General features: G+C 38.0%; 12 protein-coding genes across 12 annotated transcripts; 5 read left to right on the plus strand and 7 right to left on the minus strand.

The window, feature by feature from the left end:
• Nucleotides 1-307: 307 nt before the first annotated feature.
• On the plus strand, nt 308-1,561 carry Bathy14g01870 (predicted protein; the record flags this gene model as incomplete). Its single annotated transcript, XM_007509032.1, has 1 exon — nt 308-1,561. One exon carries the CDS (start codon nt 308-310, stop codon nt 1,559-1,561), a length of 1,254 nt encoding a protein of 417 aa, XP_007509094.1.
• Nucleotides 1,562-1,928: 367 nt separating this feature from the next.
• Bathy14g01880 (hypothetical protein CHLREDRAFT_150819) lies at nt 1,929-4,355 on the minus strand (the record flags this gene model as incomplete). The annotated part of the gene is made up of 1 exon (XM_007509208.1): nt 1,929-4,355. The coding sequence occupies one exon, from the start codon at nt 4,353-4,355 to the stop codon at nt 1,929-1,931; it is 2,427 nt and encodes an 808-aa protein (XP_007509270.1).
• Nucleotides 4,356-5,226: 871 nt separating this feature from the next.
• Nucleotides 5,227-5,680, minus strand: Bathy14g01890 (predicted protein; the record flags this gene model as incomplete). The annotated part of the gene is made up of 3 exons (XM_007509137.1): nt 5,227-5,288; nt 5,339-5,394; nt 5,445-5,680. 3 exons carry the CDS (start codon nt 5,678-5,680, stop codon nt 5,227-5,229), a joined length of 354 nt encoding a protein of 117 aa, XP_007509199.1.
• Nucleotides 5,681-6,608: 928 nt separating this feature from the next.
• Bathy14g01900 (porphobilinogen deaminase) lies at nt 6,609-7,739 on the minus strand (the record flags this gene model as incomplete). The annotated part of the gene is made up of 1 exon (XM_007509189.1): nt 6,609-7,739. One exon carries the CDS (start codon nt 7,737-7,739, stop codon nt 6,609-6,611), a length of 1,131 nt encoding a protein of 376 aa, XP_007509251.1.
• A 700-nt stretch (nt 7,740-8,439) lies between these two features.
• Nucleotides 8,440-10,002, plus strand: Bathy14g01910 (myo-inositol-1-phosphate synthase; the record flags this gene model as incomplete). The annotated part of the gene is made up of 1 exon (XM_007509121.1): nt 8,440-10,002. One exon carries the CDS (start codon nt 8,440-8,442, stop codon nt 10,000-10,002), a length of 1,563 nt encoding a protein of 520 aa, XP_007509183.1.
• A 79-nt stretch (nt 10,003-10,081) lies between these two features.
• Bathy14g01920 (proteasome subunit alpha type-4) lies at nt 10,082-10,963 on the minus strand (the record flags this gene model as incomplete). Its single annotated transcript, XM_007508973.1, has 5 exons — nt 10,082-10,333; nt 10,400-10,463; nt 10,516-10,659; nt 10,712-10,818; nt 10,874-10,963. 5 exons carry the CDS (start codon nt 10,961-10,963, stop codon nt 10,082-10,084), a joined length of 657 nt encoding a protein of 218 aa, XP_007509035.1.
• Nucleotides 10,964-11,865: 902 nt separating this feature from the next.
• Nucleotides 11,866-13,128, plus strand: Bathy14g01930 (ATP-dependent RNA helicase DBP8; the record flags this gene model as incomplete). Its single annotated transcript, XM_007509050.1, has 1 exon — nt 11,866-13,128. The coding sequence occupies one exon, from the start codon at nt 11,866-11,868 to the stop codon at nt 13,126-13,128; it is 1,263 nt and encodes a 420-aa protein (XP_007509112.1).
• Nucleotides 13,129-13,634: 506 nt separating this feature from the next.
• Bathy14g01935 (predicted protein) lies at nt 13,635-13,802 on the minus strand (the record flags this gene model as incomplete). The annotated part of the gene is made up of 1 exon (XM_007509157.1): nt 13,635-13,802. The coding sequence occupies one exon, from the start codon at nt 13,800-13,802 to the stop codon at nt 13,635-13,637; it is 168 nt and encodes a 55-aa protein (XP_007509219.1).
• A 732-nt stretch (nt 13,803-14,534) lies between these two features.
• Nucleotides 14,535-16,121, plus strand: Bathy14g01940 (predicted protein; the record flags this gene model as incomplete). Its single annotated transcript, XM_007509152.1, has 1 exon — nt 14,535-16,121. The coding sequence occupies one exon, from the start codon at nt 14,535-14,537 to the stop codon at nt 16,119-16,121; it is 1,587 nt and encodes a 528-aa protein (XP_007509214.1).
• Nucleotides 16,122-17,793: 1,672 nt separating this feature from the next.
• On the minus strand, nt 17,794-18,273 carry Bathy14g01950 (predicted protein; the record flags this gene model as incomplete). The annotated part of the gene is made up of 1 exon (XM_007508977.1): nt 17,794-18,273. One exon carries the CDS (start codon nt 18,271-18,273, stop codon nt 17,794-17,796), a length of 480 nt encoding a protein of 159 aa, XP_007509039.1.
• Nucleotides 18,274-19,007: 734 nt separating this feature from the next.
• On the plus strand, nt 19,008-19,669 carry Bathy14g01960 (the record flags this gene model as incomplete). The annotated part of the gene is made up of 4 exons (XM_007509178.1): nt 19,008-19,169; nt 19,304-19,367; nt 19,415-19,470; nt 19,520-19,669. 4 exons carry the CDS (start codon nt 19,008-19,010, stop codon nt 19,667-19,669), a joined length of 432 nt encoding a protein of 143 aa, XP_007509240.1.
• Nucleotides 19,670-19,995: 326 nt separating this feature from the next.
• Nucleotides 19,996-27,531, minus strand: Bathy14g01970 (HEAT repeat protein; the record flags this gene model as incomplete). Its single annotated transcript, XM_007509103.1, has 1 exon — nt 19,996-27,531. One exon carries the CDS (start codon nt 27,529-27,531, stop codon nt 19,996-19,998), a length of 7,536 nt encoding a protein of 2,511 aa, XP_007509165.1.
• Between the last annotated feature and the right edge of the window lie 99 nt (nt 27,532-27,630).

Below are 27,630 nucleotides of genomic sequence, written 5' to 3' on the forward strand. Positions count from 1 at the left end.
TGGTTTTCTGAACACCAAGCATTCCACTTTTTTAAGGTCCCACCCCACGAACTGCCGAACTCTAATACACAATGTCAAACCAAACAGGAATGTGTATCCTCCTTATACCATACTAGATGGTGCTTATATATACTTCTTGTTCTTGCTTTTCTTCTTTTTTTTTTTGTTTTTTTTTTTTGACTTGCTTTCTTTACCTTATTAAACCATGAACCTGATGAGTTCATTGCGAATATGTCAAAGTAAACTAAAAGTGCAAAGTCTACACAAACAACCATCAATAATATACTCAGACCGGCTGTTTCTTTAGATGATCGGAGAGGATAGTTCGGCTTCATATCTCGAAGTGATAGAACGACTTTCTAAGTTTCTAAGTTGGAGTGTTTCCAACGGTATCCAAGTTCTCGATGCGGTAAGAGTTGATGCTCGCTGGGATGGCGTAAATAAGAAGTATACTTTGTGTATTGTGTCTACTCGCCATCTTCACTGCTTTGAAAAGCTTTTATCTATTCCAAAAACTGTATGTTTAGGTGCGAAGACATGTTCAATTTCAAAGGAGTTAGTTGCAGTAGGACTTGGAGGTGGTCTTGCTCTTAACTTCGCTATAGCACAAGAGTTGGCCCTCGGCCCTGATTCATGTTGGTTCGATTATCTTTGTATCTTACCTAGTAAAGGTGAGCAAAGTTTACCGATGTTCTGGTCGAAACAAGAACGGAAAAAATTAAAGGGAACATCTTTATATTCTCACATCATTATGGACGACCAGTCATTTGCAGATGATTATGAATTCGGTTTTAAACTTCTTCAAAAGTATATCAACTTTAAGTCTGATCGTGTTAACTTTGAGCTATACAAAAAAGCAGTGTCGATAGCAGCTTCTAGAGCATTTTATATTGACGAATATTTCGGTGAATGTCTGATTCCCTGGGCTGATCTTTTCAATCATTCAACACACAATATGCATGTGAAGGTGTACTGCTCAAAATCTTCGTCAAGGAACACTTTTGATATGGATGAGAATGAAGTACTTATACGTTCTGTACAATCGGTTCGGAAGTATCAAGAATTATTTAACACCTTCGGATTACAAAGTAATTCATCGCTTCTACATAAATACGGCTTTTGCGAACTCAGTAATAAGAATGGTTTTGTTTCAATTTATTCTCCTTTTGGAAAATTAAGGCGTGACAAAACTTCTCGAGCTTGGTCTGAAGTGTACGAAATATATAGTGACGGTAGGATTGAACATAATCTGGTGATTTCTATTGGCTATTACGTCTCTTTCTATAGGAACTTTGCATACAGCAACAAGAAAGAATTTGTTTCTGAATGTGTAAGTTCTGCAAAGACAATATTAAATCAGCAACTGAGTGAGTTTGAAGTAGCTGGTGGAGAAATTATAGAAGAGAGGAACATCAAAGCAAGAAGTGGCGGAGGCTTCATAGGAGCTGCTGCAGCAAATATGCTCCGAAATGAAGAAATTGGTACACTCAACAGCGCAATTCAAATGGTCGAGAGAGAAGGAAATAAGTTATGGGGAAAATATTACAGAGAATCTCGATAACTAATTTGTGGCAAGAATTACGAAGTTTGTTGATTACTTGAAACGCGTCGTACAAATGTATAAAATAACTAAAATATTCCGACGCCGAAGCCAAAGAGAGGGAATCCGGACGGAAAGAATGGTGATAGAGGTGGTGTAAGTGCACAGCAAGCTTTTGAAAAAAACACAAAAACGCAAGGGTTGATAACAAAAATACGAGTAAAAAAAAAATTGGATGGGAGTTAAAGAAAAGAAGGCGTAGGGGGGAAGAGAGACCGAGCGCCCGCGCGATGAGAACATTTGGCATGTGAAAGCACACTTAACACGCATTTACTCTTCTCGATCCGAAGTTGATCCAAGCAAATTCTACTGTTCTTTGACAATAATTTCACCTTCCTTTTATTTTTCTAAAGCTGCCACTCTTGATGCCTTGTTGATTACTTTTCATCACAATAGAGCTCCCAACTTTATGGTGAAAATTCGGGTACATTCTGTACATTAACATATTATTCTGACCTTCAGAAGCATCTCGAATTTTCTTCTGTGGACCTGAATGTGTACCACTTTGTTTACTATTACCTATTGCGTGGTGAAATTTTGGATCATAAAGGCCTACACGCCAGCCCAACTTCCATAATCGAATTGAAATTTCGTAGTCGAGTCCTATTCCAGGATTCCCTGCGCAAGAAAAATTTGTATTGAATCCTCCCACTTCAGTAAAAAGTGACCTTCGCACTATTAGAGGTGCTAAATTGACTTTATACATCCACATAAATGGCTTATTAATGCCAGGATCCAGCGTAGTCAGAGCTTGTGTTAATTTCATTCTATCTCGTTTCCAATCAGCACCGAACTTCTGGCCATTATTTTGCTTCAAGTCTGCCATTTGTTTTCTACCGTTATCAATTCGTCCACGATATCCTCCTAATATCCCCAAGGTAGGATATTTATTGAAAAAATACAACGCATTACGAACCCATGAATCATCTTTTGGAGCTGCATCATCATCTTGGATCAGCATGACAAGTTCAGAGGAGGCAAACATACCCAATCTATTATATCCACGAATTTCATGGACATTGTTAAACAGAGCTAATACCCAATCATAATTCCCAGGACCCCGAGAAGAATAGCGTGTAAATTCAGATAGCTCTGAAATGCTATCATTATTGATGATAAATTCAACTTGAAACTTCAAGCGAACTAGAGAGTTTAATAAAGGAATAATAATTTTGGGACGCCGGAAATATTGCATAACAATTGAAACAATAGGATATGACTGTATTTCTCCCTGACATGATTTTGTTGCTCCATGATATATTCCTGAATCATCTAAACCCGGAGATGCACAGTTTCCAACCACTTCCTTCGTTCGTGACGCTTCCGAGATAAGTGCCTCCCTCGCTTCAGAAATATCTTTTTTGGTTCTTCCAGGAAGAACGAAAGGCCATTCTGAATCGATATCAGCAATATCACCCCCAACACTTTGATTAGTACTTGCAAGAGGAAGAGGTCTTCCGAGAAAATCCGTTGAAGATACTAGAAGAATAGCTTTGAATCCACCTCTCCATAGTCTTTGAGAAAGTTCAGTTCCAACTTCTCTCGTTATTTTCTCACCTCTGCAACCACCCCACTCTTCAATACCACCCAATTTTATGACACTTTCCCGTCGCACAACAAAGGGAGCTAACTTAACACTCATGGAATACCTCATTGCTTCATCGTGTAACTCTTTGTTCTGCGGCGTTACTAAGGCGATACTCTTGTCCGATTGTATGATCTTTATTGCACTCGTTATCCACTCAATCCAATTTCTTTGTTCCGAATTTGTGACATTTTCAGGAGGCAAGTCATCGACAGAAAGCCAAACAACAACTTCTGCTTGACTACAACGCGTTAATTTATTAAATTGCTTCATTTCTCCAAGCTTATTCTTACTAATAAGAAACCAATCGTTCTCTCCTTCCATGAGTTTATGAGCGTTTAATAGTGTTTTCTCACCTGGCCATTGGCCATCAACTAAAACGAGCACCTCTGCTTTCCTTGTACCATTATTAGAACCTTTTATCTCAGCTGCTAATTTCTGTAACCTCCGTATGGTATTGACAATTTCTGCACTCTTTTCAATCAATAAAGCAAGAGCTATTGTTGGATGATCATCGTGGGTGATACGGCAACGTTTAATTCCATGCGCTGGAGCTCTAGTCCCTCTTGGCTTTGTGTCAACAAGTGATTGACGTGGCAGAAATACACGACGACAGGGAGGAAGTAAAGGTTGCATCATCAATTTACTTGTCTCCGCTATTTCTCTATTTTCTAGTACAGCAGCCATATTCTGGAGTCTCGTGGCAAACTTTGGAGCGTCTTCAAATCCGCCAAAAATTGTATTGTCACCAAAGTCTTTCTCGAACTGATTTGGATCTCTGAGCGAGAGCGTATCTGCCTCTGGTTTGATACTAAAACTGTTTCCACCAATAATTATGCTCGGTTTCGGAGACAAGAACCTTGCTTTCTGTGAATCTGAACTGAAACTTTTTTCACTCGCAAGACTAGAGAAATTCGAGGCTGTTGTCAGTAATTCTATTGATTCTCCTTCATTCGCTACTTCTCGCACAACACCCTGCTCTATTATTAAGGAATCGTATATTTTTCCATCCAATATCTTTGTAATTGAATGTGTATTTACAGTCTTTGCTATTAACGAGAAGCCTATGAGGCAGCAAAGAACGACAGTTAACAATGAACATGTTGTTGAAGTACTAGAACCACGGCTACGTTGACTCAATCCTGCCGTATTTGAAGCGACGGAATGCATCTCCCTTACTTATTCTTGTAGTAAAAACTGAGAGTTCAAGAACAGTATGATGAGGATTGGTCAGGGTTATCGGCACAAGACTTGATAAAGATACTTCGAGTATTCGATTTGGTGTCCTTAATTTATAACACTCTCTATGAAATCCACAAGGTACCAGGGCGGCGTCGAACTCTTAAATTAAATATGATTCATTGAAGAGGGAAAATTCTGAAGTGGGAAAAAGCAAAACAAATCCACTTCCCAAAAGAAAAAGTGAAAGCCCAAATAAGTGCACACACTTCGGCTACATAAAAAGAGGCATATGCATACTGGTAGTAAAATACCGTATGGATTTGATTTATCTGAAAAAAACAATAGTCGTGCTTGTACTTCGAAATCGTAGTACGGAATAGAGTCTAGAGACAAGCATGTGGCGCCAGAAATGATCAATATTGAAACAGAAGTGACTCTTATTTTACAAAAAAGTAAAGTAGGCGGAAAATACAAAGACTAATAATGAAACGGGCAACAAAATACCACGACTTCTAACAGCACCACTAAATTTTATCACAACCTACATCCATAATCACTTTCATTCAAGACTTTCACACAAGTTACAAAAGAGCTTTTCATGAAGAAATTTTTCTTTTTGCAACCCAATATCAAAATATGCACCATTTAAGTCCTGTTTGTTTTTCTTCACATTCACGTAAATGTCTGCACTGCATTGTTAAAATCTCCAATTTTACATGAGTTCAGTGTACTTAAAATCTTGTGCACGCTTTTGCAGTGCGATTTCTTTGAAGTACTTCTAATACAGTAATTCATAACTCTTGCAATCTTGATGCCTTACCCATGAAAGTTTCAACAATGAGGGAGAAAAATTATGTCTTCAGATTTTTGTTGATTTCAGAGAGTGTATCTCTAGGGCATAACAACCTGGTTTAGATTGGCCTATAACGTATGATATCACGAAAGTTGCAGAAATTATTTTGAAGGCACACCTAATCTTAACCACTTCGATGCCCAGCTCGCTTTTGGATCAATCAAGGAAATGACACTACCACAAAGAATTCAAATTTGGAAAGAGTTGAGTTAGCACGCCCATACCCGCTATATTCATTCGTAGTCGATTGAGAAACTAGCTCCGTATTATTCTTCAAATTCAACGTATCACAATTTTCGCAACCATCGGTTAGAAACTGGTAGTGATCAAATGGATGAAAGGTAATAGAAAAAGTTGAGCGAGAACGACTTACTTGATCAAAAGTTTTCACCAGCTTACATCTTAAGCATGCTCTGGTATGTTTATTGAATTCTTGAGGCGGTGGGGCAGCAGGAGACATTGTTAAAGGAGTATAATGTCCTTTGGCCTTTCCTTTCACTAGTAAACGCTCAAAAGTTCCACGGGAAGAAAGGAATTTAGAAACAACACAGAATTGAAGTCCAACAGCGAATTCCTTTATAGTACATATATTGAGTAGGATCTTATTCGAAAGACTCTCCAATTCTCCTCTCCAATTCTTGTATAAGCGAACTTACAAGTATTCCGAGGGACCGTTCTTATCCCTTGGTCGTATGCCCTCCTGCACTATACTTCCTTTCGGTCGCAATTCTGGGTAAAAAAATGGTTCATTTGGGGACTTCTTTGCTTTCTTCTTTTTGGGATTTAGGCATTTGGGAGGTCGTTCTATGGCCAGAACGACTGATGACTTGCACACAGTGCAGCAAACCAGGAATCTTCGGTAAAAACGATAGTCGGCATACTGCGTTTCGGAACACATTCAACTCTTACGTACAACTTTCGGGATAACGAGGATGGAATGTACAGGTTCAATATAGAAACTGTACTGTAGCTTCTACATGGTAAAGAAGGACGTGGACACTTCTTTTGTCCTATTCGCGGAGAGTTAAAAAAAAAGAGTGGCACAGATGCCGAAGAAAGGGAGTGTAAACGTTCATGTAGAAATAAGTAACCGCGTTGGAAGTTTCTGAACTTGCCAAGAAAACGATATGCAACTTGTGTATTACAGGTAGGCTGGGTTTGCAGGAGCACAAACGTTTAAGCTTCAGTAAATTCAGTTTCGTGGCTTTCAATATAAAAGATACATAGACTCAACTTCTCAACACCACACAAAGAGAAGAGTGATAGATACGTTTCAAGTTACCTCTAAAAAGCTGGAAAATTCACAAAACCTTTGAAGACCTTTCGACACTGAGGAGAATAAATTTATTCTTATTTTCACCTTAGTGATATATCTATAACCAAGCAAATTAAGATGACCATGCACTCGTACCCTGCATTTCTGGGACGTTCGCAAAGAAATCTTTTGGTGCTTTTGCCTTCAACTCATCACCAGCGTCAGTTCCAGCTGCAAGCACATCATCAGCGCTCCAAGATCCTTCCCTGGATGTTCGTAAAATTTCTGTACCGTCTAATGAAGCAATAAGACCATCAAACACTAAGTGTCCATTCACCATGCGCGCATTTGCAGCAATAGGAGTACGACATGAACCATCTAAAGCGCGTAAAAAGTTACGCTCACATTCCACAGCTAAGCGAGTCTCTTCGTGATTTAACTTCGAAAGATATTCTTGCATCTTATCATCGTTCGTGCGACAAGCGATTCCAATCGCTCCCTGGGCAACAGCAGGAAGCATATCTTCGAAGTCCAAAATTTTTGTTGCATGTTCAGTAAGATCCATTCGCTTCAAACCTGCCAAAGCCAGTAAGGTGCAGTCAACCACCTCCTCTTTTAGTTTGCGTATTCTGCTTTGCACATTACCGCGGAAATTCACACATTTAAGCTCGGGATACTTCCAAAGCAGTTGCGACTGACGTCTGAGACTTGCAGTTCCAACGAGAGCTCCTGTAGGAAGGGCAGATAAAGAATCATATTTGAGACATATGAACGCATCCCTAACATCCTCTCGCGGAAGCATACATGGTAAGATCGTTCCCTCTGGAAGATAAGTCGGGACATCTTTCATTGAATGTACCGCTATGTTAACACGCCCATCTAACAGCGCGTCATCAAGTTCACGAGTAAAAAGACCTTTACCGCCTATATCAGCAAGAGGTTTATCCAGGACTTTATCACCCGTTGTCTTGATGATCGCGATTTCCAAAGCTCCTTCTTCTGCAAGCTCCGGAAATTGTTTAGCGAGCAAGTCACGGGTCATATATGCTTGAGCAAGCGCGAGAGGAGATCCTCGCGTACCAATCCTGATTATAGGCTCATCTAGTTCAGCTTGAACTCGGACAGAGCTTCTGTATCTTCTTGTGGTAAATTGAGGCTTTCCGAAGTTAGAGTTTTTCCGCCTATTTAATGATGACATGCGCTGAGTAGCAAGCTGGGAGCACGTCATTTGCGCAATAAGTGAGCTTTTAGCATACAGCGTCATTTCGCTTGGATATCTGAAGGGTGGGTGGAGGACAGATAAACAAATTCAAAATGAAGTATCAAAATGAATTCAATCAGTTTAGATAACTCAACTGTGGATATGAGCGGTTGTTTTGGGGGTTGTCGGGGGATATCTATTTTAAGATCTGAAATCTTATTTTTTTGCATGATCATATGGCATATGCAACAAATTTTTTATGGCTGCTTTTTTTTTTTTGTGCTGTGATTTTTTTCTTTTGGGGGAAGTTTCTTTTGGCCGATTTTCTCCGCCGCTCGCCGCCTTTCACCGCAACCACAAAAGCAAAAAGGTATTAACGTGGGGACACTTGTGGAAACCAACAAAAAAAGTGAAAAAGTTTTATCTCTCATCCCGTTTATGAAGGAGGAGTGGCAAGGCTGGAGCATCTGGTGACCTGGACATTTGGGGGGAGGGCGGGAGGTGTACCGTAGGTGGAAATAACTCTTCGTAAAAGCTCAGAGAAGGAGCTCAATTCCACATCTTCGCTATACACACGTAGATAGATAGAATCAAAGACAAAATCAAGCGTCTGCACTAAGACGGGCGTGGAATATCTATTGTAAGCTCTTACATTGGATAGGAAAAGTTCGGCGTCAACAAAATCATAAATTTAGCGTACCTCCCAAAATTCACGGATCGGTGAATTTGAACTTTCATCTTGGATTAGGTTAATCTGAATAGAATGTTGATCGACCACTTTGAGGTCTCCTCACCGAATGTTAAATATACAGCTGACTACATTGAAAGCTCCTACAACTACCAGGACACCAAGTTATATAAAAATGCGGAAAAAAATACGTGGTTGGTTGAACCGATAGAACGTGGGTTTGTATTCCGCACCCACAGAAAAGTACCTAAACTTGGTATTATGCTTATTGGTTGGGGAGGTAATAATGGGTCCACCCTAACAGCTGGTTTGATTGCTAATAGAGAAAACATGAAATGGGAAACGAAGGATGGGTTTCATTCCCCAAACTATTGGGGAAGCCTTACACAATCTTCCACTTGCCAAATTGGTAAACTCAATGGACAAGATTATCATGTTCCTTTCAAGAATATTTTACCGATGGTTGAACCAAATGACTTACAAATTGATGGATGGGATATATCTTCGTTAAGTCTAGAAAAGTGTGTTCAACGCGCCAGAGTTCTGGATCTAGATTTACAACAGCAGTTAGTACCATATCTAAAAGACTTGCGACCCCGTCCAAGTATATTTGATCCAGGCTTCGTTGCTGCAAATCAGAAAGAACGAGCAGATAATATTATAGAAGGGGAAAAGCAAAATCAGATGGAACAAATTAGAGCTGATATACGTGATTTTAAAGAGAAGAGTGGTGTTGAAAAAGTAGTCGTGATGTGGACGGCAAACACTGAAAGATATTGTAAAGTTGAAGTCGGAATCCATGATACTGAGAAAAATTTGAGAGCTGCCATAAGAGCTGGAAATCCTGAAATCAGTCCAAGTACGCTATATGCCCTTGCCTGCCTCGACGAGGACGTTCCATTTATAAATGGGAGCCCTCAGAATACATTTGTTCCGGGTGTCCTCGAAGCTGCTTGCCGTTTGCGTGTCCTTATCGGAGGTGACGACTTCAAGACAGGTCAAACAAAAATGAAAAGTGTTCTGGTCGATTTTTTAATAGGTGCTGGTATTAAGCCTTTGAGTATTGCTTCTTATAATCATTTAGGAAACAATGATGGTAAGAATCTAATGGAACCTGGAGTATTTCGGTCGAAAGAAATTTCAAAATCGAATGTAGTAGATGATATTGTTGCCTCAAATCGAATATTGTACAAAGAAGGGGAAAGCCCAAATCATGTTGTTGTCATTAAGTATGTTCCAAGTGTAGATGATAGTAAGCGTGCCATGGACGAGTATGTCAGTGAAATATTTATGAACGGCCGGAACACAATATCAATGCATAACACGTGTGAAGATTCTCTTCTAGCAGCACCTCTTATCCTTGATCTCTGCTTGATAACTGAGTTGCTTTCTAGAATTGAACTTAAATATGACGATGAAGAGTCTTTTCGCAATTTTCATCCATGCGCTGCGTTACTCTCATATTTAACAAAGTCCCCTTTAGTACCTCCAGGAATGTCAGTTACAAACGCTCTATACAAACAACGAGCAATGTTAGAAAATGTCTTTCGGGCTGTGGTTGGTCTTGCACCTGTCAGTCACATGAATTTGGATCTCCTCATTGAGCAAAGTAATCAGGCCATTTACTCGCCGAAATAGTGTTTTGTATCGGGGTCATCTATCAAAGCGCTTTGACATATAATTATTAAAAGGAGAGAAATACTAAAAATATCCCTAATTACAAATTTATTTTAGAACAAGCTGCATGAATTTCATCTCTTGTCAACATGCGAATTATGACGTTTTGTGAATATAAATCCTTGTTTATTTCAAGCATCTCAATATTTTCAGGCATAAGTTGTGTTTTGTCCATGCTTTTTCTCAAAATTTTCAAGATGAGCTCTCGTCCCTCTTCACATTTCAGAGTTTCAACATACTCTGATTTTAGGAGAGCATGTGCACTTTGAGCATTATTACCTATCGCAGTTGCCTGATATAGAGGAATAAATATAATATAAATTTGACACATATCTCCTTTGATTCATTAGTGTCTCACCTTCCACGCTGTGTAGTTACCAGCAGGGTCACTCTGATAAAGTTGGAATCCGAACTCTTTATCCCTAATGATAATAACTTCACATTTCGCAGATGTCATGTAAATAAAATACTAACCAGCCACCGATCAGAAAGGAAACCCCGTAAGGCCTCAGGCCTCCGAATTGAGTATATCCTTGTTTTTGATCACAAACTGCCTGTACAAGCTGTTCCACTGGTATTGGCTCACCATACGTAAATAAATGTCGTTGTGCAACAACTCTAGAGTAGAAATTTTAGAACCGGACCTCGAAACTTATATAGATGAGCTCACCTTGCGTAGTTCACAAGAATATTTGCATCCGAGCTGATTCCAGCAACAGCTACAGCAATATGCTCATTTATATAATATGTTTTCTCCTTTTCACTGCTTTCTAGGAGCTTTAAAGAACAAAGATTTATCGAAGTAAATGGGTTGCTTTATGCAAATTTGAACCTTGGATAAAATTCTCCTTTCTGCAGCTATAGTAACTCCAGAACGTGTTTTCATTCCAACTGCCGCACCTGCCTGGCTGATGGCTTCCATTGCATATTCAACCTTTTCATTAAATATAATAATTCATAAATTTGATCTGTAGTTATATTAGTCACTTGAAATAATCTTCCTTCTGGGCTAAAAGTAGTCGTTCGGGAATCATATCTACATAACAACAAATAGTTGTGAATTCTAAATCACGGTTAGAACAACTCACCTTTTCGCCATTTTACCGCGTAGTGATCGGTTTCTTAAAGCAATTCAACACCCCCCAACTCCAATTTGTTTTAAAAGAAATGGACGAATGTGGAGTTTTTTTCAGGTGTGTGTGGGGGTCCCCCGGCCAAAAAATTCCAAAATTCCATAAACAAATAAATGATAAAAAACAACTTCAACTTTTTTTTCCTTTTTTCACTCGGGTCTTTTCAACTTTTCTCTTTTTGCTCTTTTTGTGATACTCTTTTCCTTGGTTCTTTAGCCAGTGAGCTGCACAGTAGGTATGTATATACTCTTCTTTTCACGAACTTTTTGAATTAATAAGGCAGAAACGATAGTTTATTAGTTTTCAAGCTAGAAGTGCAGGAATATACCTCATCTACGTATCGACAATTTTTCGCTTTGACGAGACAAATTCTACACTAACATAAATCTCGAAATTACTTTCTTTTTAAACAGACCTGTTTAAAAAGAAACCCTCATAAAAAGGCCTCATAGTGCAAGTACTTTCGTACTTTCGCTGTCGCAAGATCAAGATATAAACTTCGTTTAAAATCGTGATATCGTGAATCGTTCTTCTAGGTTTGAGAATTCCTCGTTAAACATTAAAACTATGGCAAGACAACAGTTCATGCTGGTGCAACCTTTCACCAAAGAATACGTTTCCGAGTCCTTAAGGGGGTGTAATCATATTTAGTTTGTGTTTGTGTTTGTGAAATCTTAAAGCAAGTATTGAAATGTCAGATGAAGAACTTAGTATTAGAACTTTTTGTTCTCTGGGCATAAAAAAATGGCTAGCCGAGAATGCGTTCAAGCTTGGATTGTGTGAAGCTACAACTGTTCAGAAAGCATGCATACCCCCTATTCTTAAGGGCTTAGATGTTATAGGAACATCTCAGACCGGTAGTGGAAAGACAGCAACATTTGCTCTTCCAATATTGCACATACTCTCGCAGGATTCTTATGGTATATTTGCATTATGCATGACCCCAACTCGTGAGCTTGCAGTTCAAATTTCTGAGCAATTCAGTGCTCTTTCAGCAGGTTTAACATTAAGATGCCAGGTAATAACTGGTGGAGAAGAAATCCAGGCTCAAACCAGATCGATTTTAAGACGACCTCATATTATAGTTGCCACTCCTGGTCGTTTGATGGATCACTTTTTAAACAGTCCTCAAGTTATTGGGTGTTTTCAAAATCTGAGATTTCTAGTCCTTGACGAAGCAGACCGTCTTCTAGAACCTTCTTTTGAATCAGAATTGCGGATTTTGTTCGAAAATATTCCTTCTAAACGCCAAACACTCTTATTTTCTGCAAGCATCACTCGTAATATTGCAGCATTACAGCATATCACCATGAATGATGCTTTTCATTTTGAGGCATTTGAAGGTTTGAAAGCTGTGAGCAGCTGTAGGCAAGAATACTGTTTTCTTCCAAGAGTAATGAGAGATGCATACTTACTTCATATATTACAACAGAGGGAAAATTGGGATATCCGAAGTTCTATAATTTTTACAAGTACAGTGCGTTCTTGCATGATATTATCTGGTATTCTTGATAAACTTGGAATCGTTACAGTGAGTCTACACTCGATGAAGAAACAAAAGGAGCGCAAAGATTCGTTTGCAAGATTTAAATCCGGTGAAGTAAGTATTCTGCTTGCTACCGATATCGCTTCCCGCGGTCTTGACATTCCAACCGTTGATATGGTGATAAATTATGAAGTACCCATCGCGTCAAAAGATTATATACATAGGATAGGCCGAACAGCAAGAGCTGGTCGAAGTGGACGTTCTATTACCTTAGTTACCCAACACGACGTAAAAATTGTACAAAAAATTGAAGATGCGATCGACTCAAAGATGAGATGCTTATCTCTTCCAGAAGAAGAAATAGTGAAAAACATGAATAGCGTGGGAAGTGCAAGGCGGAGTGTGAAAATCTCCTTACTTGAAAGAACTGGATTTGGTGAAAAAGTTAACAAAAATCATATGAAATAAAATTAGAGAATTGTCAAGAAGAACCAAAATTTGATTTAATTTTTTCCCCGGATGTAAGTGATTGTCTACCGAACATGAAACAAGAGCATCTTTAATTATGCCTCCCTCGACCTGAACTTCGCCCTCTGCCTGCTCCTCGTCCACCTCGTCCACCTCGTACACCGCTGAATCTCGCACCATTTCTTCCTCCTCCTCCTCCTCCTCCTCGTCTCGGCGCGGAAGTAACTCTTTTATGCCTGCGTAAACAAAACGATGTAAATTCAAATTAAGGTAGCTGAGAGTTTAGCTTACTTATCATTTTGTTGAAATCTTTGTAAGGGAATTAGTTTGTCTGGACTGATATGAAATTTTTGACCTTTTGAATTTGAGAGGAAGTGATCAGGTTATGAGTGAGAGAATTACCCTGAATATTAATTAAAGGAAAGAATATTTACCTAATTTGAAGGACTCTGCATTAATGCCATCGCAAAGTTTGATTGTGAATAACTGGATAAAGCGAAATCATTTCAAGTACATATACAAATTAGAAGACTTACTGAATTATCAATTGGGCCAAATATCTCTTCTACCTTTCCGACTTTACTTTTATTCTCCAGAAATATGGTCCCGTTAAAATATGGTATCTCAAAGGCACGTTTCAAATTGAATTTCGCACTGAAAAGTAATCCATGCATACCTTTGGATTCGTTAGCTTGCATATGATTTCTCCTTCACACGCATGCGAATAGGAACCGATTTCTGAAGCAACGACTTTTTAAAGCGATAAAAACAAGCATAAATGAAAGTTACCGACTAGCTCATCGGGGATGGCTTCTTCACGACCAGACGCACCACGACCAAACCCACGTCCTGAAGCGCCACGACCAGAAAACCCTCTACCGCGCGAAGTTGGTGTCGGCTGTCGCATAGTTCGTGAGGAATTAGGTCAAACTGTAAAAAAAAGGAGTGTCTTTTCTTTTTTAATTTACGTCTACCGTAGACTTCTATATATGATCATGATGAGTAACTACCGTATGATCATAAATTCTTGTGTTTTGTTTTCCTGCGTTCTTTTTTTTATTTTTTCAATTTTTTTGTCCTCATCAGCTGTCACCATTAATGGGTGATTTTTTTTGTCTCACTGTCTGTCCTCGGGGAAAGTGGTATAGTTTGAAAGTTTCGCATTTTCCGACTTCGCTGAATAATTTGAACTGTGCTTTTGCATATTCGGACACGGGACTTTTGCCTGGTAACAACTGTGTTCTTTGTAGTATGAGGTTTGGTAACAAATATTTTCCACTTGAATTCTAGTATTATCAACGACACATCTGCTCGTTGAATGAAAATAGCTATTTGTGACAACTTTGGACAAAAGAATAATAAAAAATGGTTTGAGCGGAGCCGAAAGTCTAAAAATTCCTAATAACATGGTTAAGTCTGACAGGACAACTTTGAAGTGTTTTGAAGATAAACAAAGCGAATCAAAGCAACTATGGGCTGATAAGTATAAGCCAACTCGAATCTCAGAGCTGATCGGGAATGGTAGGTGCGTAGCCGATCTGCGGCGATGGCTTCTTGAGTGGCAAAATAAACAAGGAAATAAAGAGAAGAAAAACAAGTGTAAAGCCGTGCTGATTAGTGGTCCTCCAGGTATAGGCAAGACTTCTTCCGCTATTATAGTTTGCACGCAACTTGGTTTTAGTGTCATGGAAGTAAACGCAAGCGATTCAAGAAATAAAGCCTCAAAGGATGTTCAAACAGGTTTATCTGGTTCAACTTCAAACCAAGTCAAAGAATTGGTCACTAATCGGGGTCTCAATTTTTTGAAAACAACGATTCATAAAAATCAAGTATTAATAATGGATGAAGTCGATGGAATGAGTGCAGGCGATCGTGGTGGAATATCTGACCTCATTGATACGATAAAACGCTCGAAAATTCCAATAATTTGTATCTGTAACGATCGTTATTCACAAAAGTTAAAGGCTTTGCAAAATCACTGTTTTGAACTCAACTTTCAGCGACCTACAAAGCAACAAATACATGGACGCTTGTCCCTCATTATGAAAGAAGAAAATTTTCACATGCAATCTAATGAGTTGGATACTGTAATTGAGTCATGTAATGGAGATATTCGACTGATTCTCAATCAGCTTCAATTGAGAAAGCTAAGAACAGGTTCACTCTCAATTTCTGGTGGAAAGCAACTGAAAGATATTAATTTGGGAGTACTTTCAATTGTAGATGTACTTATGGGATATGGTGCTTCAAGCCAAACCATTGACCGTCGTATAGCATTATGTTTCAACGAGCCTGATTTAGTTCCATTGTATATACAGGAAAACTTTCCCCAAATGAGGCCAACACACTGTTGCTCGGATCTTCAAAGGCTCATATTTTTAGGTGCAGCTTCCTGTGCGTTATCTGATGGTGACTTGGTCTATTCGCTGGTTCGATCAAAACAACTTTGGGAGCTTGCATCTTGCAGTAATCTCTTAGCGTGCATTATTCCTTCTTCAATCGTATCTGGAGTTCGTGAGACTTTCAACTTATTTCCAGGTGAACGTAATTTTCACCGATTTCCTGCTTGGCTCGGTAAGAATTCTTCAAGTTCTAAAATGCGGCGTCTACTGAATGAAATGCATGGTCATATGATAAGTAAAGGAGCACTTAAATCCAGCTCTAATGTACTCAGACAACATTATATTCCTTTACTTCGATCATATACAACGATACCACTTCTTTCAAAACATGTTGGGGGCTTGAACAATCGTGGAATACAAGATGCAGTGCGCTTTATGAGAGTATATGGAATTACAAGAGTTGACTGGGATTCATTGAATGAACTCCGTAAATTTAGTGGAAAAGGTCCCGCTTTTGAAGACAGTATTCAAATATCAGCATCAACCAAATCTTCCTTCACGCGTGAATGTAATAAGATCTTGGATCAGGTTCCTACAAAGCATGAACTAAAATTGCAGGATGGTTATTCAAGTGATGGGAATCAAGAATAAGACAGAAAACAAAGTGTTGAAATATGTTTTAGGACCCGTTTCAATATCCAAGCCTGTAGACAAAATATATTAAATTTACGCTCTATTGCGCTAGTCGATTTTGAATAGATTGCTTGTGACTCATGATGTTATCCAGAGCTGTAAGAATTTGGTGTTGTACTTTTGTCTTCTCGCTTGAGCATGATAATTTGAGGTCCATATAAAGCACCTTCAGAAATGCATAAGCAATAAGAACACTTTGGTTTCCCACGTTTTACCTGTAGTGATTTTACTTGTTTTTCCGAGATACTCAAGTCTTTTGAAAGAAGTTTTCGTAGTGAAACAATCTGAAAAAGAAGTTTCAAGTTTGCAACAAAAAGAGCAATGTAAAAAGCTGTGAAAAATTACCTCGTTCTCAGAATTTTTAGCAGTATTTGTGATGGAATCGACAACTTGCTCCACTCGTAATCTTTCGTTTTCGCATTGTTGTTCTTTGGAACGAATGTTATGTTGAATGGAGTATACTGTCTCTTTTCTGTACTCAAAAGTTAAGTAATGCTTGGTGAAATTTCAAAGGTGTACTTCTGAGAGATACTTTCTTTCAACATTTTATAATTTTCTTGAGTCGTAAGAGCTTCATTTTCAAGTCCTCTGTCAAAGATTAAGAAATATCTTGAAATCCAAGGCGATCTCTCACCTTATAGAATATGAAATATTTTTCAAAGTTTCGTGCAATAATAAAAGCATGTTACTCAACCCACTTTCAGCCTGTTAAAATATGATAAATGTACTATTTTCTGAAAAAATTGAACGTCCTACCCGAATTTTAGTACTCACTGAAAGGTCCTTGAGATTTCGTGTGAGCGGCCGTTGAAATTTAATATTAGCGGCAACGTTGCATCTGGGAACTTTCAACAATAAAATATTGTATCTACTGATCTGATCATCAATAGTTAAATCTATGTTTCTTTTGTCGTGCATCTCTTCAATTTCTACTGAGAGTTCAGATTCTTTCCCATGATATGCATTGATTAACTTTTGAACTTCAATCATCTGAGAATAAAAATCAGCAAACATATGAAAAATACTTTCTGAATACCTTTAATTCTTGATCTGTTCTTTCTACATGAACATTAATTCTTGTAAAATTTTCAGAGGCACGTGTTGATAACTTAATCTAAATAGTACATGTTAGAGTTATTTTTTACGTCTCAAATCTAAGAGTCCTTTCTACCTTCGTAGCTTTGCATGCTCGTTCGCTTCTAATTCGCAGGGTACCTATGTACGATAATTTTTCTGCGTTAGCCAAAATCTTGTTACTAAGAGTTGTTTTAGTAGACTCAAAAGATTTCTACAATGTAATACTCAAATCAAAGCCCAATCAAAGCTAGATAAATCCGGTATACCTTTGATGAATGCAACAACTTAGACTGAGGAACCAAGCTAGATATATGACTACGCAATTTTTGGTTATCCTAAAAGAACTCAGCTAAATCTTTTGGCAAATTATCCAATAAAAAGGTTACCTGTAAAATCTGCTCAACGTTCTTACGCATTGAGGCAAATTTCATGGAATAATTTGATCCAATACGATTGCATATTTCTGATGTGAAACCGGAACTTTCATCGCCAGACAAAAAAGTCTGAATTGTTGAGCTTTTTATTATTAATGAAAAATAGAATGTAACTTTGCCTACCTCATATAGTTCAATGCTACTTGTATTGAATTCACCGTTAAACTCCTACAATTTACAATTAATTCTGTACAATCAAATTTAAAAAAGTGTGCCTTATCTCTGCTCTGACACAGTGATACATAATCGCAAAGCTCTACCACCCAACTACTTATAACTGTTTGGAAAGGAGAAATACTTTTATCCACGAAAGGAAAAAAAGTATCCTTCGGAATTATGACAGGATAATTCAAGGATTTCAATATAAGCGGTAAATCTTCATCGGCTTTTTGACCAAACTTCAAATTTTGATCTAGTTGGTTCAGTAGAAAGTGAAACACGGCAATTGCACTTTTGAAGGAATAACTTCCGAAAGAATCTAACGAGTTGATTGTGCACCCTCTCTTTTTCAAAAAAGAACTAAATTTCCCCTTGCTGATGTCCAAATAATCCTCATCGTAGATAGGACGGGGATCAGAAATCCGCTTAGTAGCCCGCATGCGACTCCTTACTTTCTAGTGAAAAGCAGCACCTCTTGATAATTGATTTTTTTCGAAATCTTTTCTGACGACGAATATAAAGGAGCGTGAAGACTATGTTGTGTTATTGTTTTTAAATCTTTTCTGTGAGAATGGTGTGAATTTAGCTTTATGGAATTTTTGGTCGTTTTGTGCTTATAAAAAAAAGAGTCTCTTTGAAAACTCTAATCGGGCTTGAGTAACTGTATCATCCAATTCCACAAATCGTGCTGATCCTCAGTCTTGTTCTTTTCTGAACGTACAACCCTATAAAGATTAAACGATATCGAGGGACGGATCTATCGTGAGTGCGTAGACTTTGTTTGACCTTTACAAAGAAGAAAACAATACACCGTTTACGAAGTTACGACGACCGATTTTCCCTTTTTCCGCTCGGTGCGGTGAAAACAAAAATCCAAAAAATTTTGTAATTTTTTGAATTTTGAAAATATCGCCCTTAGGAATTCCGTCGTCCATAATCTCTTAAACACATGGCATAATAGAAATAACAATAAAACACAAATCAACAAAAATCATAGTAAACAAGCAAAACAGTAAACAGTCAAGTCAGTCAAAACAGTTACAACACATTTCGTCTTTCAACTTAATTTGACTTCACAAGAAGAAAACATAAAAAGTTGCGCGCAGCTTTGCCAATACTTCTGCGCTTTAACAACACTATTTAAAAACTAAGACAATCTTAAACCGATATTATCATGTCAGGTAAAGGTGCTAAAGGACTTTCAGGAAAAGGACTTTCGGGGAAAGGGGCGAAAGGAACGATGTCCGATAAAAAGGGGGACAAGAAAAAACCAACTTCCCGGTCTGTAAAAGCTGGCCTACAATTTCCAGTTGGACGTATCCACCGTTTTCTCAAGGTAATTGCCAGTGTTGTAGTTCTAGTTCTATTACGTTGCTAGCATCACGAACGATCTTGTCGAGTGATGATTTCAGAAACAAATCGCCTAAAAATTTCGACCGTTGACACAATTTTTAATTCCTGTTTTTACAGAATCGTGCTGCTTCTGGCGGCCGTGTAGGCGCAACTGCTGCAGTTTACTCAGCTGCCATTTTAGGTGCGCGCATATATGTGTATAAATTGTTTTATTTAAATGTTCCGTAGAGTATCTCACGGCAGAAGTTCTCGAACTTGCCGGGAATGCTTCTAAAGATTTGAAGGTACCGAGATAGCACCTCCTGACGTATTCCACTTATAATTTTTCGAAAGGTCAAACGTATCACCCCACGTCATTTGCAGCTTGCAATTCGTGGAGACGAGGAACTCGATACCCTTATCAAAGCTACAATCGCGGGTGGTGGTGTCATCCCACACATTCACAAGTCACTAATCAATAAATCTTCAAAGAAGAGTGATTAGATTCTCAAAGCATTACCTTTTTCTCAGTACGGAAGTTACATAACCATCACAAAGTGTTCCTTTTACTTTCTTTGCGTGAGCTGAGTTTATTTTATGTACTTAATAAATATACAAATACAAAAGTTTGCTAGTTCTATTCACCCTCTTCAACTAAGCTTGGTTATTAGTATATTGAATAGCAATAGCACGTTATCACCTCCTCTTCAGGCTCTTCCACTTTTTGCATAAACGAGTAAAAGCTCTAAAAAAAGTCTTGTTTGATTCCCACCACTACAATTTATAGAATGGCTATACATATTTTATCTCTGCAAACTTCTTCAAATCACTTATTTCCTCCATTTTCTTCGAAACTTTAGCTTGGACTGCACGGAGGTATATACTTCGTTAAAATATCTGTCCTCAACAAGACTTCGTAAAAGCTGAAGTACTTCAAGTGCAAGTTCTCTATGTTCGATTGAAATTCCGTTAACTTTAGGATCGATGCATATATAGCACGGGAATATGAGCTCATAAAGGATGCTGGGATGAGAAAACAACATTTCAACATCAATTCCAGCGATAATTCCAGCGAGACAACGTATGCTCACTTCACGAATGCAGTTACTTGCCACAATACAGTATCTGCCAACTCTTTGTAGAAATGTGATTCCTTTGTTTGCTCTCATTTCTGTACTCTTCTCGGTCAAGCTAGCATTCTTAGAAAGAAATAGCAATGTAATCGACGCGATATTCTTTGCATTCTGTCTTAAAACTTCCAGCTCTATTGATATGTCACTGCTCTTGAAGTTATTCTCGAATAGTAGCATCGAATTATTTACAGCAAGTTCTAAGTAAACATCATCATGCTGAAAAGAAAGATTTTCCGAATTCAATGAATAATCATCTCCACGCATTTTTAAGTATTGACCCAATATTCGCGTCGATGATGACTGAAGCCATTCATGCTCATGTTTTAAAAGTTGAACTATTAAGAAAATTGTCTTTTCTATTTTTATCTCTCGGTATTTAAAAAACTGAGGTGTTACTACCCATAATCTTTCGATAAATAATAAAAGATTGTATTGGAGCAACCATTTCTCATCTTTATTGAAATTTTGAATTTCTAATACAGAAAGAATTTGCGGCCAAATGCTTCTGATCGTACTTATTACCTTCTCTGGACAAATTTCTAATGCTACATTCATTACCTGGACTGAAAGTCGCTTCAACGTCATACTTTGCTCTTCTGTGAACCATTTCTGTAACCAAGTTAAAAAGATGTTAGCCTTTTCTTCACTAATACACGACAGAAGAGCAGCAATAGTTTCCCCTGCACCCCGTCGACATATACTGGAGGCATCAGTACCCAGTTGAACAATTAGAGGAACAAACATAACTTCTGCTGTATCTCTCAAGACACTTTTTGGAAATTTCAAAATCACGGCGTGCAGTGTATTGAGTACGGATGCTCTCCCGACAGGACACTCATACTTCAGATTTGCAATAAGCTGTTCTAAATAGTCCTGTAACCTTCTAGCTCCAAGTGGATAATCAAGTAAAAACTGGAGAAAAGTTTGAGCACACATTTTCCTTGAATGCTCGGAGGTTCCAGTTGCGACTAAACAGCAGATCCCATCCATTCCTGTATATATTTCTGACAGAAGTGGTCGACGTGACAAAATAGCACGCAATACAGAATGGCATACTGAAGTACTACTCTCGACTTCTATGTTATCAAAAGCGTAACCAAGAACCACACGGTACTGAGCATTTGACGGAGATACATTGGCATATCTTGACATTAGATTTGAGAGAAGTCGAAGGCAATCTTGAGCAAGTTGTGGATCACTACCTGATGCATTCAATAGAGCAAGGATCCGCCTAATTAATGAATCTGGATTGTGCTCAAACTTACTCAATCTCATATTCGTCAAGTCAGAAAGAATTTGTAAACATAGAAGAGGAATTTCATGATTCGCACAGTTCATCAAACGAAATAGTACAGGAACTATATCCTCTAATATATTAAAGTACTCCTTCCTTTCACCATCCGGAATGTTTTTTGTTGAGAAGTGCTTCAGTACACCTTTGATCAACCTCAAAGCAAACAAAACAATAACAGGATTATTATTTATAACAGTAGTATTGATTTCTTGCGTTGTAGATATATTTTCATCCGCAACAATATTATCAAAGGAAAGAAATTCAGCAGAAGAATCAATTGACAAAATGGATCTGGCCACTACAAGAATTTCTTTCCCTTCAAGATTTTTTCTGACTAAAATACCTTTATGAATAGAAAACAGAATCTGTTCAATCTTACGATTACTTTGAATATTTCCAAAGTCATGGAGACGTCTGGTGACCAATGAGAGCAATATTGGCATTGAAGCAGGGAAAGACGCTCTTACAGAAAGCAGCTCAATGGATTCAAGCGACCGTGAGTGACGAGCTTCTGGAATCTTTGCAGTAATTTTTGCGATCTCTCGTGCTTCAGAAACTTCACCAAAAATATCTGCATCTAGTATTGGTAACACTTCTGGGAGAAAAGCATCGACTTCTACATTTTGTGCCTCTAAAGTAGTTACTTTTAGAATATCATAAGTTATTGACCCGAGGACATGTAGTTGGAAACCATTTAGAAGTTGAGCACGCAGGATTCTGATAACGTACGGCACATAAGGAGCTCCAAAAACTCTAGCGACATTTGATAACGACACTCTTGCCGCATCCCTTATGCCTTGGGATCGATCAACTAAACTTACGCACAACAGCAATATAAGTCTTTGAAGGTGTATCTTCAATTCATGCTCTGGAAGAAAGCTGAGGATATGTGCACATGAAAGAACCAGCGCAGGAGATACTTCTTTTTTAATCGATCCGATCTCATTCTCACGATCCGGCAAAAACTTTATTAATTTTGGATAAAATTCTTTAAAAAGATCTCGAAATTTTTCTTGATCTTCGAGGTTCGAAAAGCGATCCAAATTTTCAAGAACAGAAGCAAATGCACGTAAATATGCACTATTTTGAAGGTAGCCACTGTAAAATTTACGAAATAGTTTGCGCAGAATATCTTTAAACGCAGGCCATGGTAGTTTCGATGAAATCTGACGAACTACAGATACAGCTGTTGCTGCAACATTTGATACAGGATCTGCCAGACACATTAAGACAATAGGTATATAATAGTCCAAAACAGTTGATAAACGGCACTCTGACGATGTAGAAGCACTCTCTAGCTGAGTTAGAGCACGAGTGCGTCGATGCGACTGTAGATGTGTAATATTTATGAAAAAGTCCGTCTCAGAATCACTTTTGGACAATACGCTCAAACCGGGAGCGCAATGAGGCTGTGTCTTTGCAAGATGACCAACGAGATGAATAGCAACTGATCTTTTACTTTTCTCGGAGCTATTCATTGACCTCTTGATTCCTGGTAATACTATTTCAGAATATACTAAGGTAAATGTATCTTTACACGAAGGGATCGAAAGAGCATCGATGAAATTTTGAACTGTTGACTGCGCAGCATGACAAATAGCGAAGTCAGACGAATCTAAGTCATGCAAAGCTTGAAAAAGAATTGCTTTCATATTTTGTTGAGAATTTGCACAAAACCAGTTCGTCGTCAATTTTTCATAAGCTTTAAGCCTCATTTCAAAATTAACCTCCTCTAAACTATTTTCCACAGTCGAATTCAGTTTCCGAAGAATCTTTGTCGACACCCAAAGAGAATCAAAATTCTTTGCTATTGCAGAAAGCGCATCAATTATTTCCGATCGCACACTGATACTTCGTACTTTGCTTAGAAATGGAATTATCAATGCCCAGAATTTATCGATATCTTTGGGATTTACAATTGCTGAAGAGTCCAAAAAAGCTGTAGAAAATCCCAAGAGTAATTTTGATAGCATACCTTCGTCTAGTCTCGGAAATGTAGCGAGTCTATCTAAAGATACAATAGTTGCATGAACTGCATTTTTACCTCCCAAGGTAAGACTCAAACGACTTACCAATGTGAAGGTATGTTCTAACTTCAAATTGAATCGGCTTCGCACCCATTTACCCGCACGATTTGGATTTTGAATAGGATGTAAAACAAGTATTTGAAGCGATTCAAACAGTTCTTTTGAATGTTTCATCAGGATCTGTTTAGCCATCTTTTTGTTTCCAACATTGTCAATTTCTGTATGACACGTAAGACTCTCAGCAATATCTAAACATAAGACACGACTTTGTTCAGAAGCGACTTCGGATTTTAAAGTCTCCCAAACAAACTTGAGGCTTGATGTGGATTCCTCAACACTCAGAAAGGTTAACAAGAGATGATGACTAGAAGCTAAAGATCTCACGAGCTGTAAAATAACCGGTGGTATTGATGCACTACACTCATTTGAAAGACGAAGCAGTAGCGGTTTCATGATGTAAACCAAATCATTGAAGTATACACGAAATTCAAATTGAGGATGCCTAATAAGTAAATCTGCCAGCACTCGTAAAGAATAGGTGCGAACATTTCTTGCATGTTTCCTTTCATCTCTATGTAATGTAGCATCTAAGATGCAATTTTTATTTTGATCCACTCTATCTGTATTATATGAAGTACAAGGTGATGCTGTTTTATTGACTTTTATAAACCTCTCATGTTCACAAATACCCGCCACAGTACAGATAAGCCTCATAGATATTGGCACAATAACTTGTATATATTCGAGTACATGCTCACCCAAGTAATACAACAAATCCTCCAAATTTCTAAAAAATATATTAATGGATTTCATTGACAACATTGAGAAGTCAAGGCACGTTTCAAGACAACTTTCTTCCCTGAAATCATTTTCAATTGCCAGATGAATCATATCATCTAAAACTAACTGATTATGAATTACAATTGAGAAAAACGTACGCATCAATGGAAGAACCTCTCTGGAATCTAGTTCTGCCATCCATGAGTATGAAGCCTTACGGATGGAAATATTTCTACTTGAACCTTTGCGCAAGCGTGGAAGCAAAATTTGAAGAACAAGAGGCACAATCTTCGATCGATGTTGTTTTTCTATCACAGTAATACCAAGCTTTTGCTCTGACACATGTCCTGGAAAACATAAGCTTGTGAGAGCTTGCTTAGTCGTTTTCGGAGTAGCAATTGCTTGTAGATGAACAATAATATCGCGTGTAAGATATGGGAAATCCCAATGTCCTAAACAACGGATTGCCAAACATGCTAACTGTGGATCATTTGATTGAAGCATCTCCAGCAGCTTACAATAAATCTCACTACACTCTTGAAATCCAAGAAAGCTATAACCTCCTCTAAGTGAATTATCAAAAGAATGAAGCCATTTTTGCATACCAGTCTTCCAAGCAAAACAATTAGTATTGATTTCCCACTTTGTGTATTTTAAGAACTCGGCTGAAATTCGATGATAAAAAACACTATCCGAGAACGAAAATTTGGAAAGAGTATCTAAGAGTAAATTAAGCCGAATCCACGGATTTAATCCATACTCTACCTGATTAATTTGAAGTGCTATAAATTCTTGCACTTCGATTTCATCTATTTGAACATCTAAGTTCGGAATTTTCGATTCGTTTTTATTTACTAGCTCCAAATTGCACTCCAGCTGTGTTTCTTCGAGATGAAAAATAAAGACTTCGCGAGCCTCTGCGTACATATTAAGAAGCATTCCCAGGGTCGATATTATGGATGGCCACAATGTAGAAAGCTTAATATTTAAAGCACCAATACATACACTCATTATTAGTTTTATAGATTGATGTGGAATAGTAGTGGAACTCAGAGATCGAGAGACAGCCTGAAGCATAACTTCATATTGCCTCAAGTTGGAGAGGAGCTTGGTACTTTTTCCTGGGTCTTGTGCATTCAAAATGCAAAATTTTGAAAGTATATCCTTCACTACCATCCATGATTTTTCTTTCTCATCCACCATTAAAACACTCAAATATTTGAGGTTAGCATATCGCACGTGGCGATTAGATGAAGTAAGTCCTCCAAAATTTTCTGGAATTGCTGCTTTCAAAAAGATCATACTAGTATTCAGCATATGCTTGGATTCAAGAAGCTCTGTAGCACATAGTAACGGTCCTGAATAAAGCCGTGAAATTTTAATTACCCTGAAAAACAAACGAGGATAGATGGTTTCAGCATACTGAGAAGTAACATTTGAAAGTTTATTTAGAGTCACAAGAGCTTGAAGTCCCGCTACTAGAATTGCAAAAGTAGGTTTGATTGCTTCATCTTCAGTAATCTTCTTTTCTTCTTGTAAAGTTTCTAACTTTGTGAGAGCGTAATCTAGTATGCTTTCAACAATGGAGTGGCATGCTTCAAACTCCACACAAAACGGTGCAACTCGTACAGCGCCCCATAGAACACTCAGAGGATAAACACAAGATTGGTGCGTTTGTAATATGTTGATAATTTTCACATGATTAATTTCATTTTCGACCAAAAAATCTCTGTCGACACAATTGCACTCCAATAATATTCGGCACGATTCAGAAGTAATTGCAATACCAACGTCTGATACTTCTTCTAAAAATTTGACCAAACAAACGGAGGTAAAAATTTTAAGCATATTCATTGCTGCAAGATTTTGGAGTCTTGCTCTCTGATTTAGACCTTTTAGATACTTTACAATTGAGTGGGAAGAGGCGATCGAAATCAACCTCACCCATTGAATCGCCCTTTCTGCCATTTTAAATGGTCCAGCACTTGATCCATACACAATATTGTGTGCATCACATATATTGAAAATGAGTTCGAATAGAGTTTGCTGTATCGAGTCATCTTGATTCATAACCTTTGAGATACAATAGAATTCGAGAGTAAGTTCAAAAACTTCAAAGATAGGCATAAAGTTTTCGACAGCAGATCCATTGTTGTGTTTCACCATCATCGAAACCAATTTCATGTGATAATTTATTTTATTTGCGTTACTTTTTTCACTCTGAAGGTTCGTTCGAATAGCAGAAAGTAAGGTGTCCCATAATATTCCAAGTCTTCCCCTCCGTCCAAAGCTGCAAACTTTTCGCAACATTTCATTTGCTACTTCGAATAAATGGGATTCAGCGAAGAGTTCTGTATCAGGATCAAATATCACAGTAAAAATTTTGGTGGAGGTGGAATGTAGACCATGAGCTGCGCCACGAACTGTCTCAGCAAGAAGTGCACCGGCGCTTTCGCATTTCACGCTACTCGCAGTGTTGAAATTAGATATTTCTAATTTATCTTTTCCAGTATCACCTTCAATTTCTCGTAGAATCTTTAAAATTCCAATCGAAATTTGGACTTGTGTGGCTCTCCTCAAGATCAAAGCAAGTCCTTGAACGGTGAAAGAACGGATATTTGCTGATTTGTGCATCCTTAAATTCTTCGTAATTCGCAATGTTCCTGAAATATCACGAGATAAATCCTCATGAAGTAACTTGCACAGGCGTGCAAAGCAAGTAAATAGTTGTTTAAGAATCTCAGGTTCATGCTCGACGCCTTCCTTTATTAAACTCTCAAATTTAATCATAGCTTCAGGAAAATATTTCAAAAATTCTCTACCAACATCCCGTGATATTGCTTCTAATAAGTCAAAAAGAGCCTCAAATGAGTTCTTGGATTGAATACAAAAACGCCTTAACAAGGATTGGACGAGAACATCTTGATGGAGCAATATTTGTGGAAGTGTCTCTGAAATTTCCCGAACTTCTGAAACATAGTCGATAAAATCTTTCCGAAAATTCAGCTCAGACCATTTCAGTAAAGCATCCTTGAAGAAGGAACAAGTCTTACACTTAGATTTCTTGACTTGATTCAACCTGTTAAGAGTGACTCTCACTTCCGAGATTTGTTCTGAAAAGTTTTGGGTCATGGTTATTTCTTTGAAGATGAAAAGATTTTCAAGAACTTTGGACCAATATGGAACGACAGTAGGCTTCGAAGAAGAATTCTGAACAGATTGGTATATTGT

The sequence above is a fragment of the Bathycoccus prasinos genome (assembly GCF_002220235.1).
Source record: "Bathycoccus prasinos genomic : Chromosome_14".
NCBI classification, from domain to species: domain Eukaryota; kingdom Viridiplantae; phylum Chlorophyta; class Mamiellophyceae; order Mamiellales; family Bathycoccaceae; genus Bathycoccus; species Bathycoccus prasinos.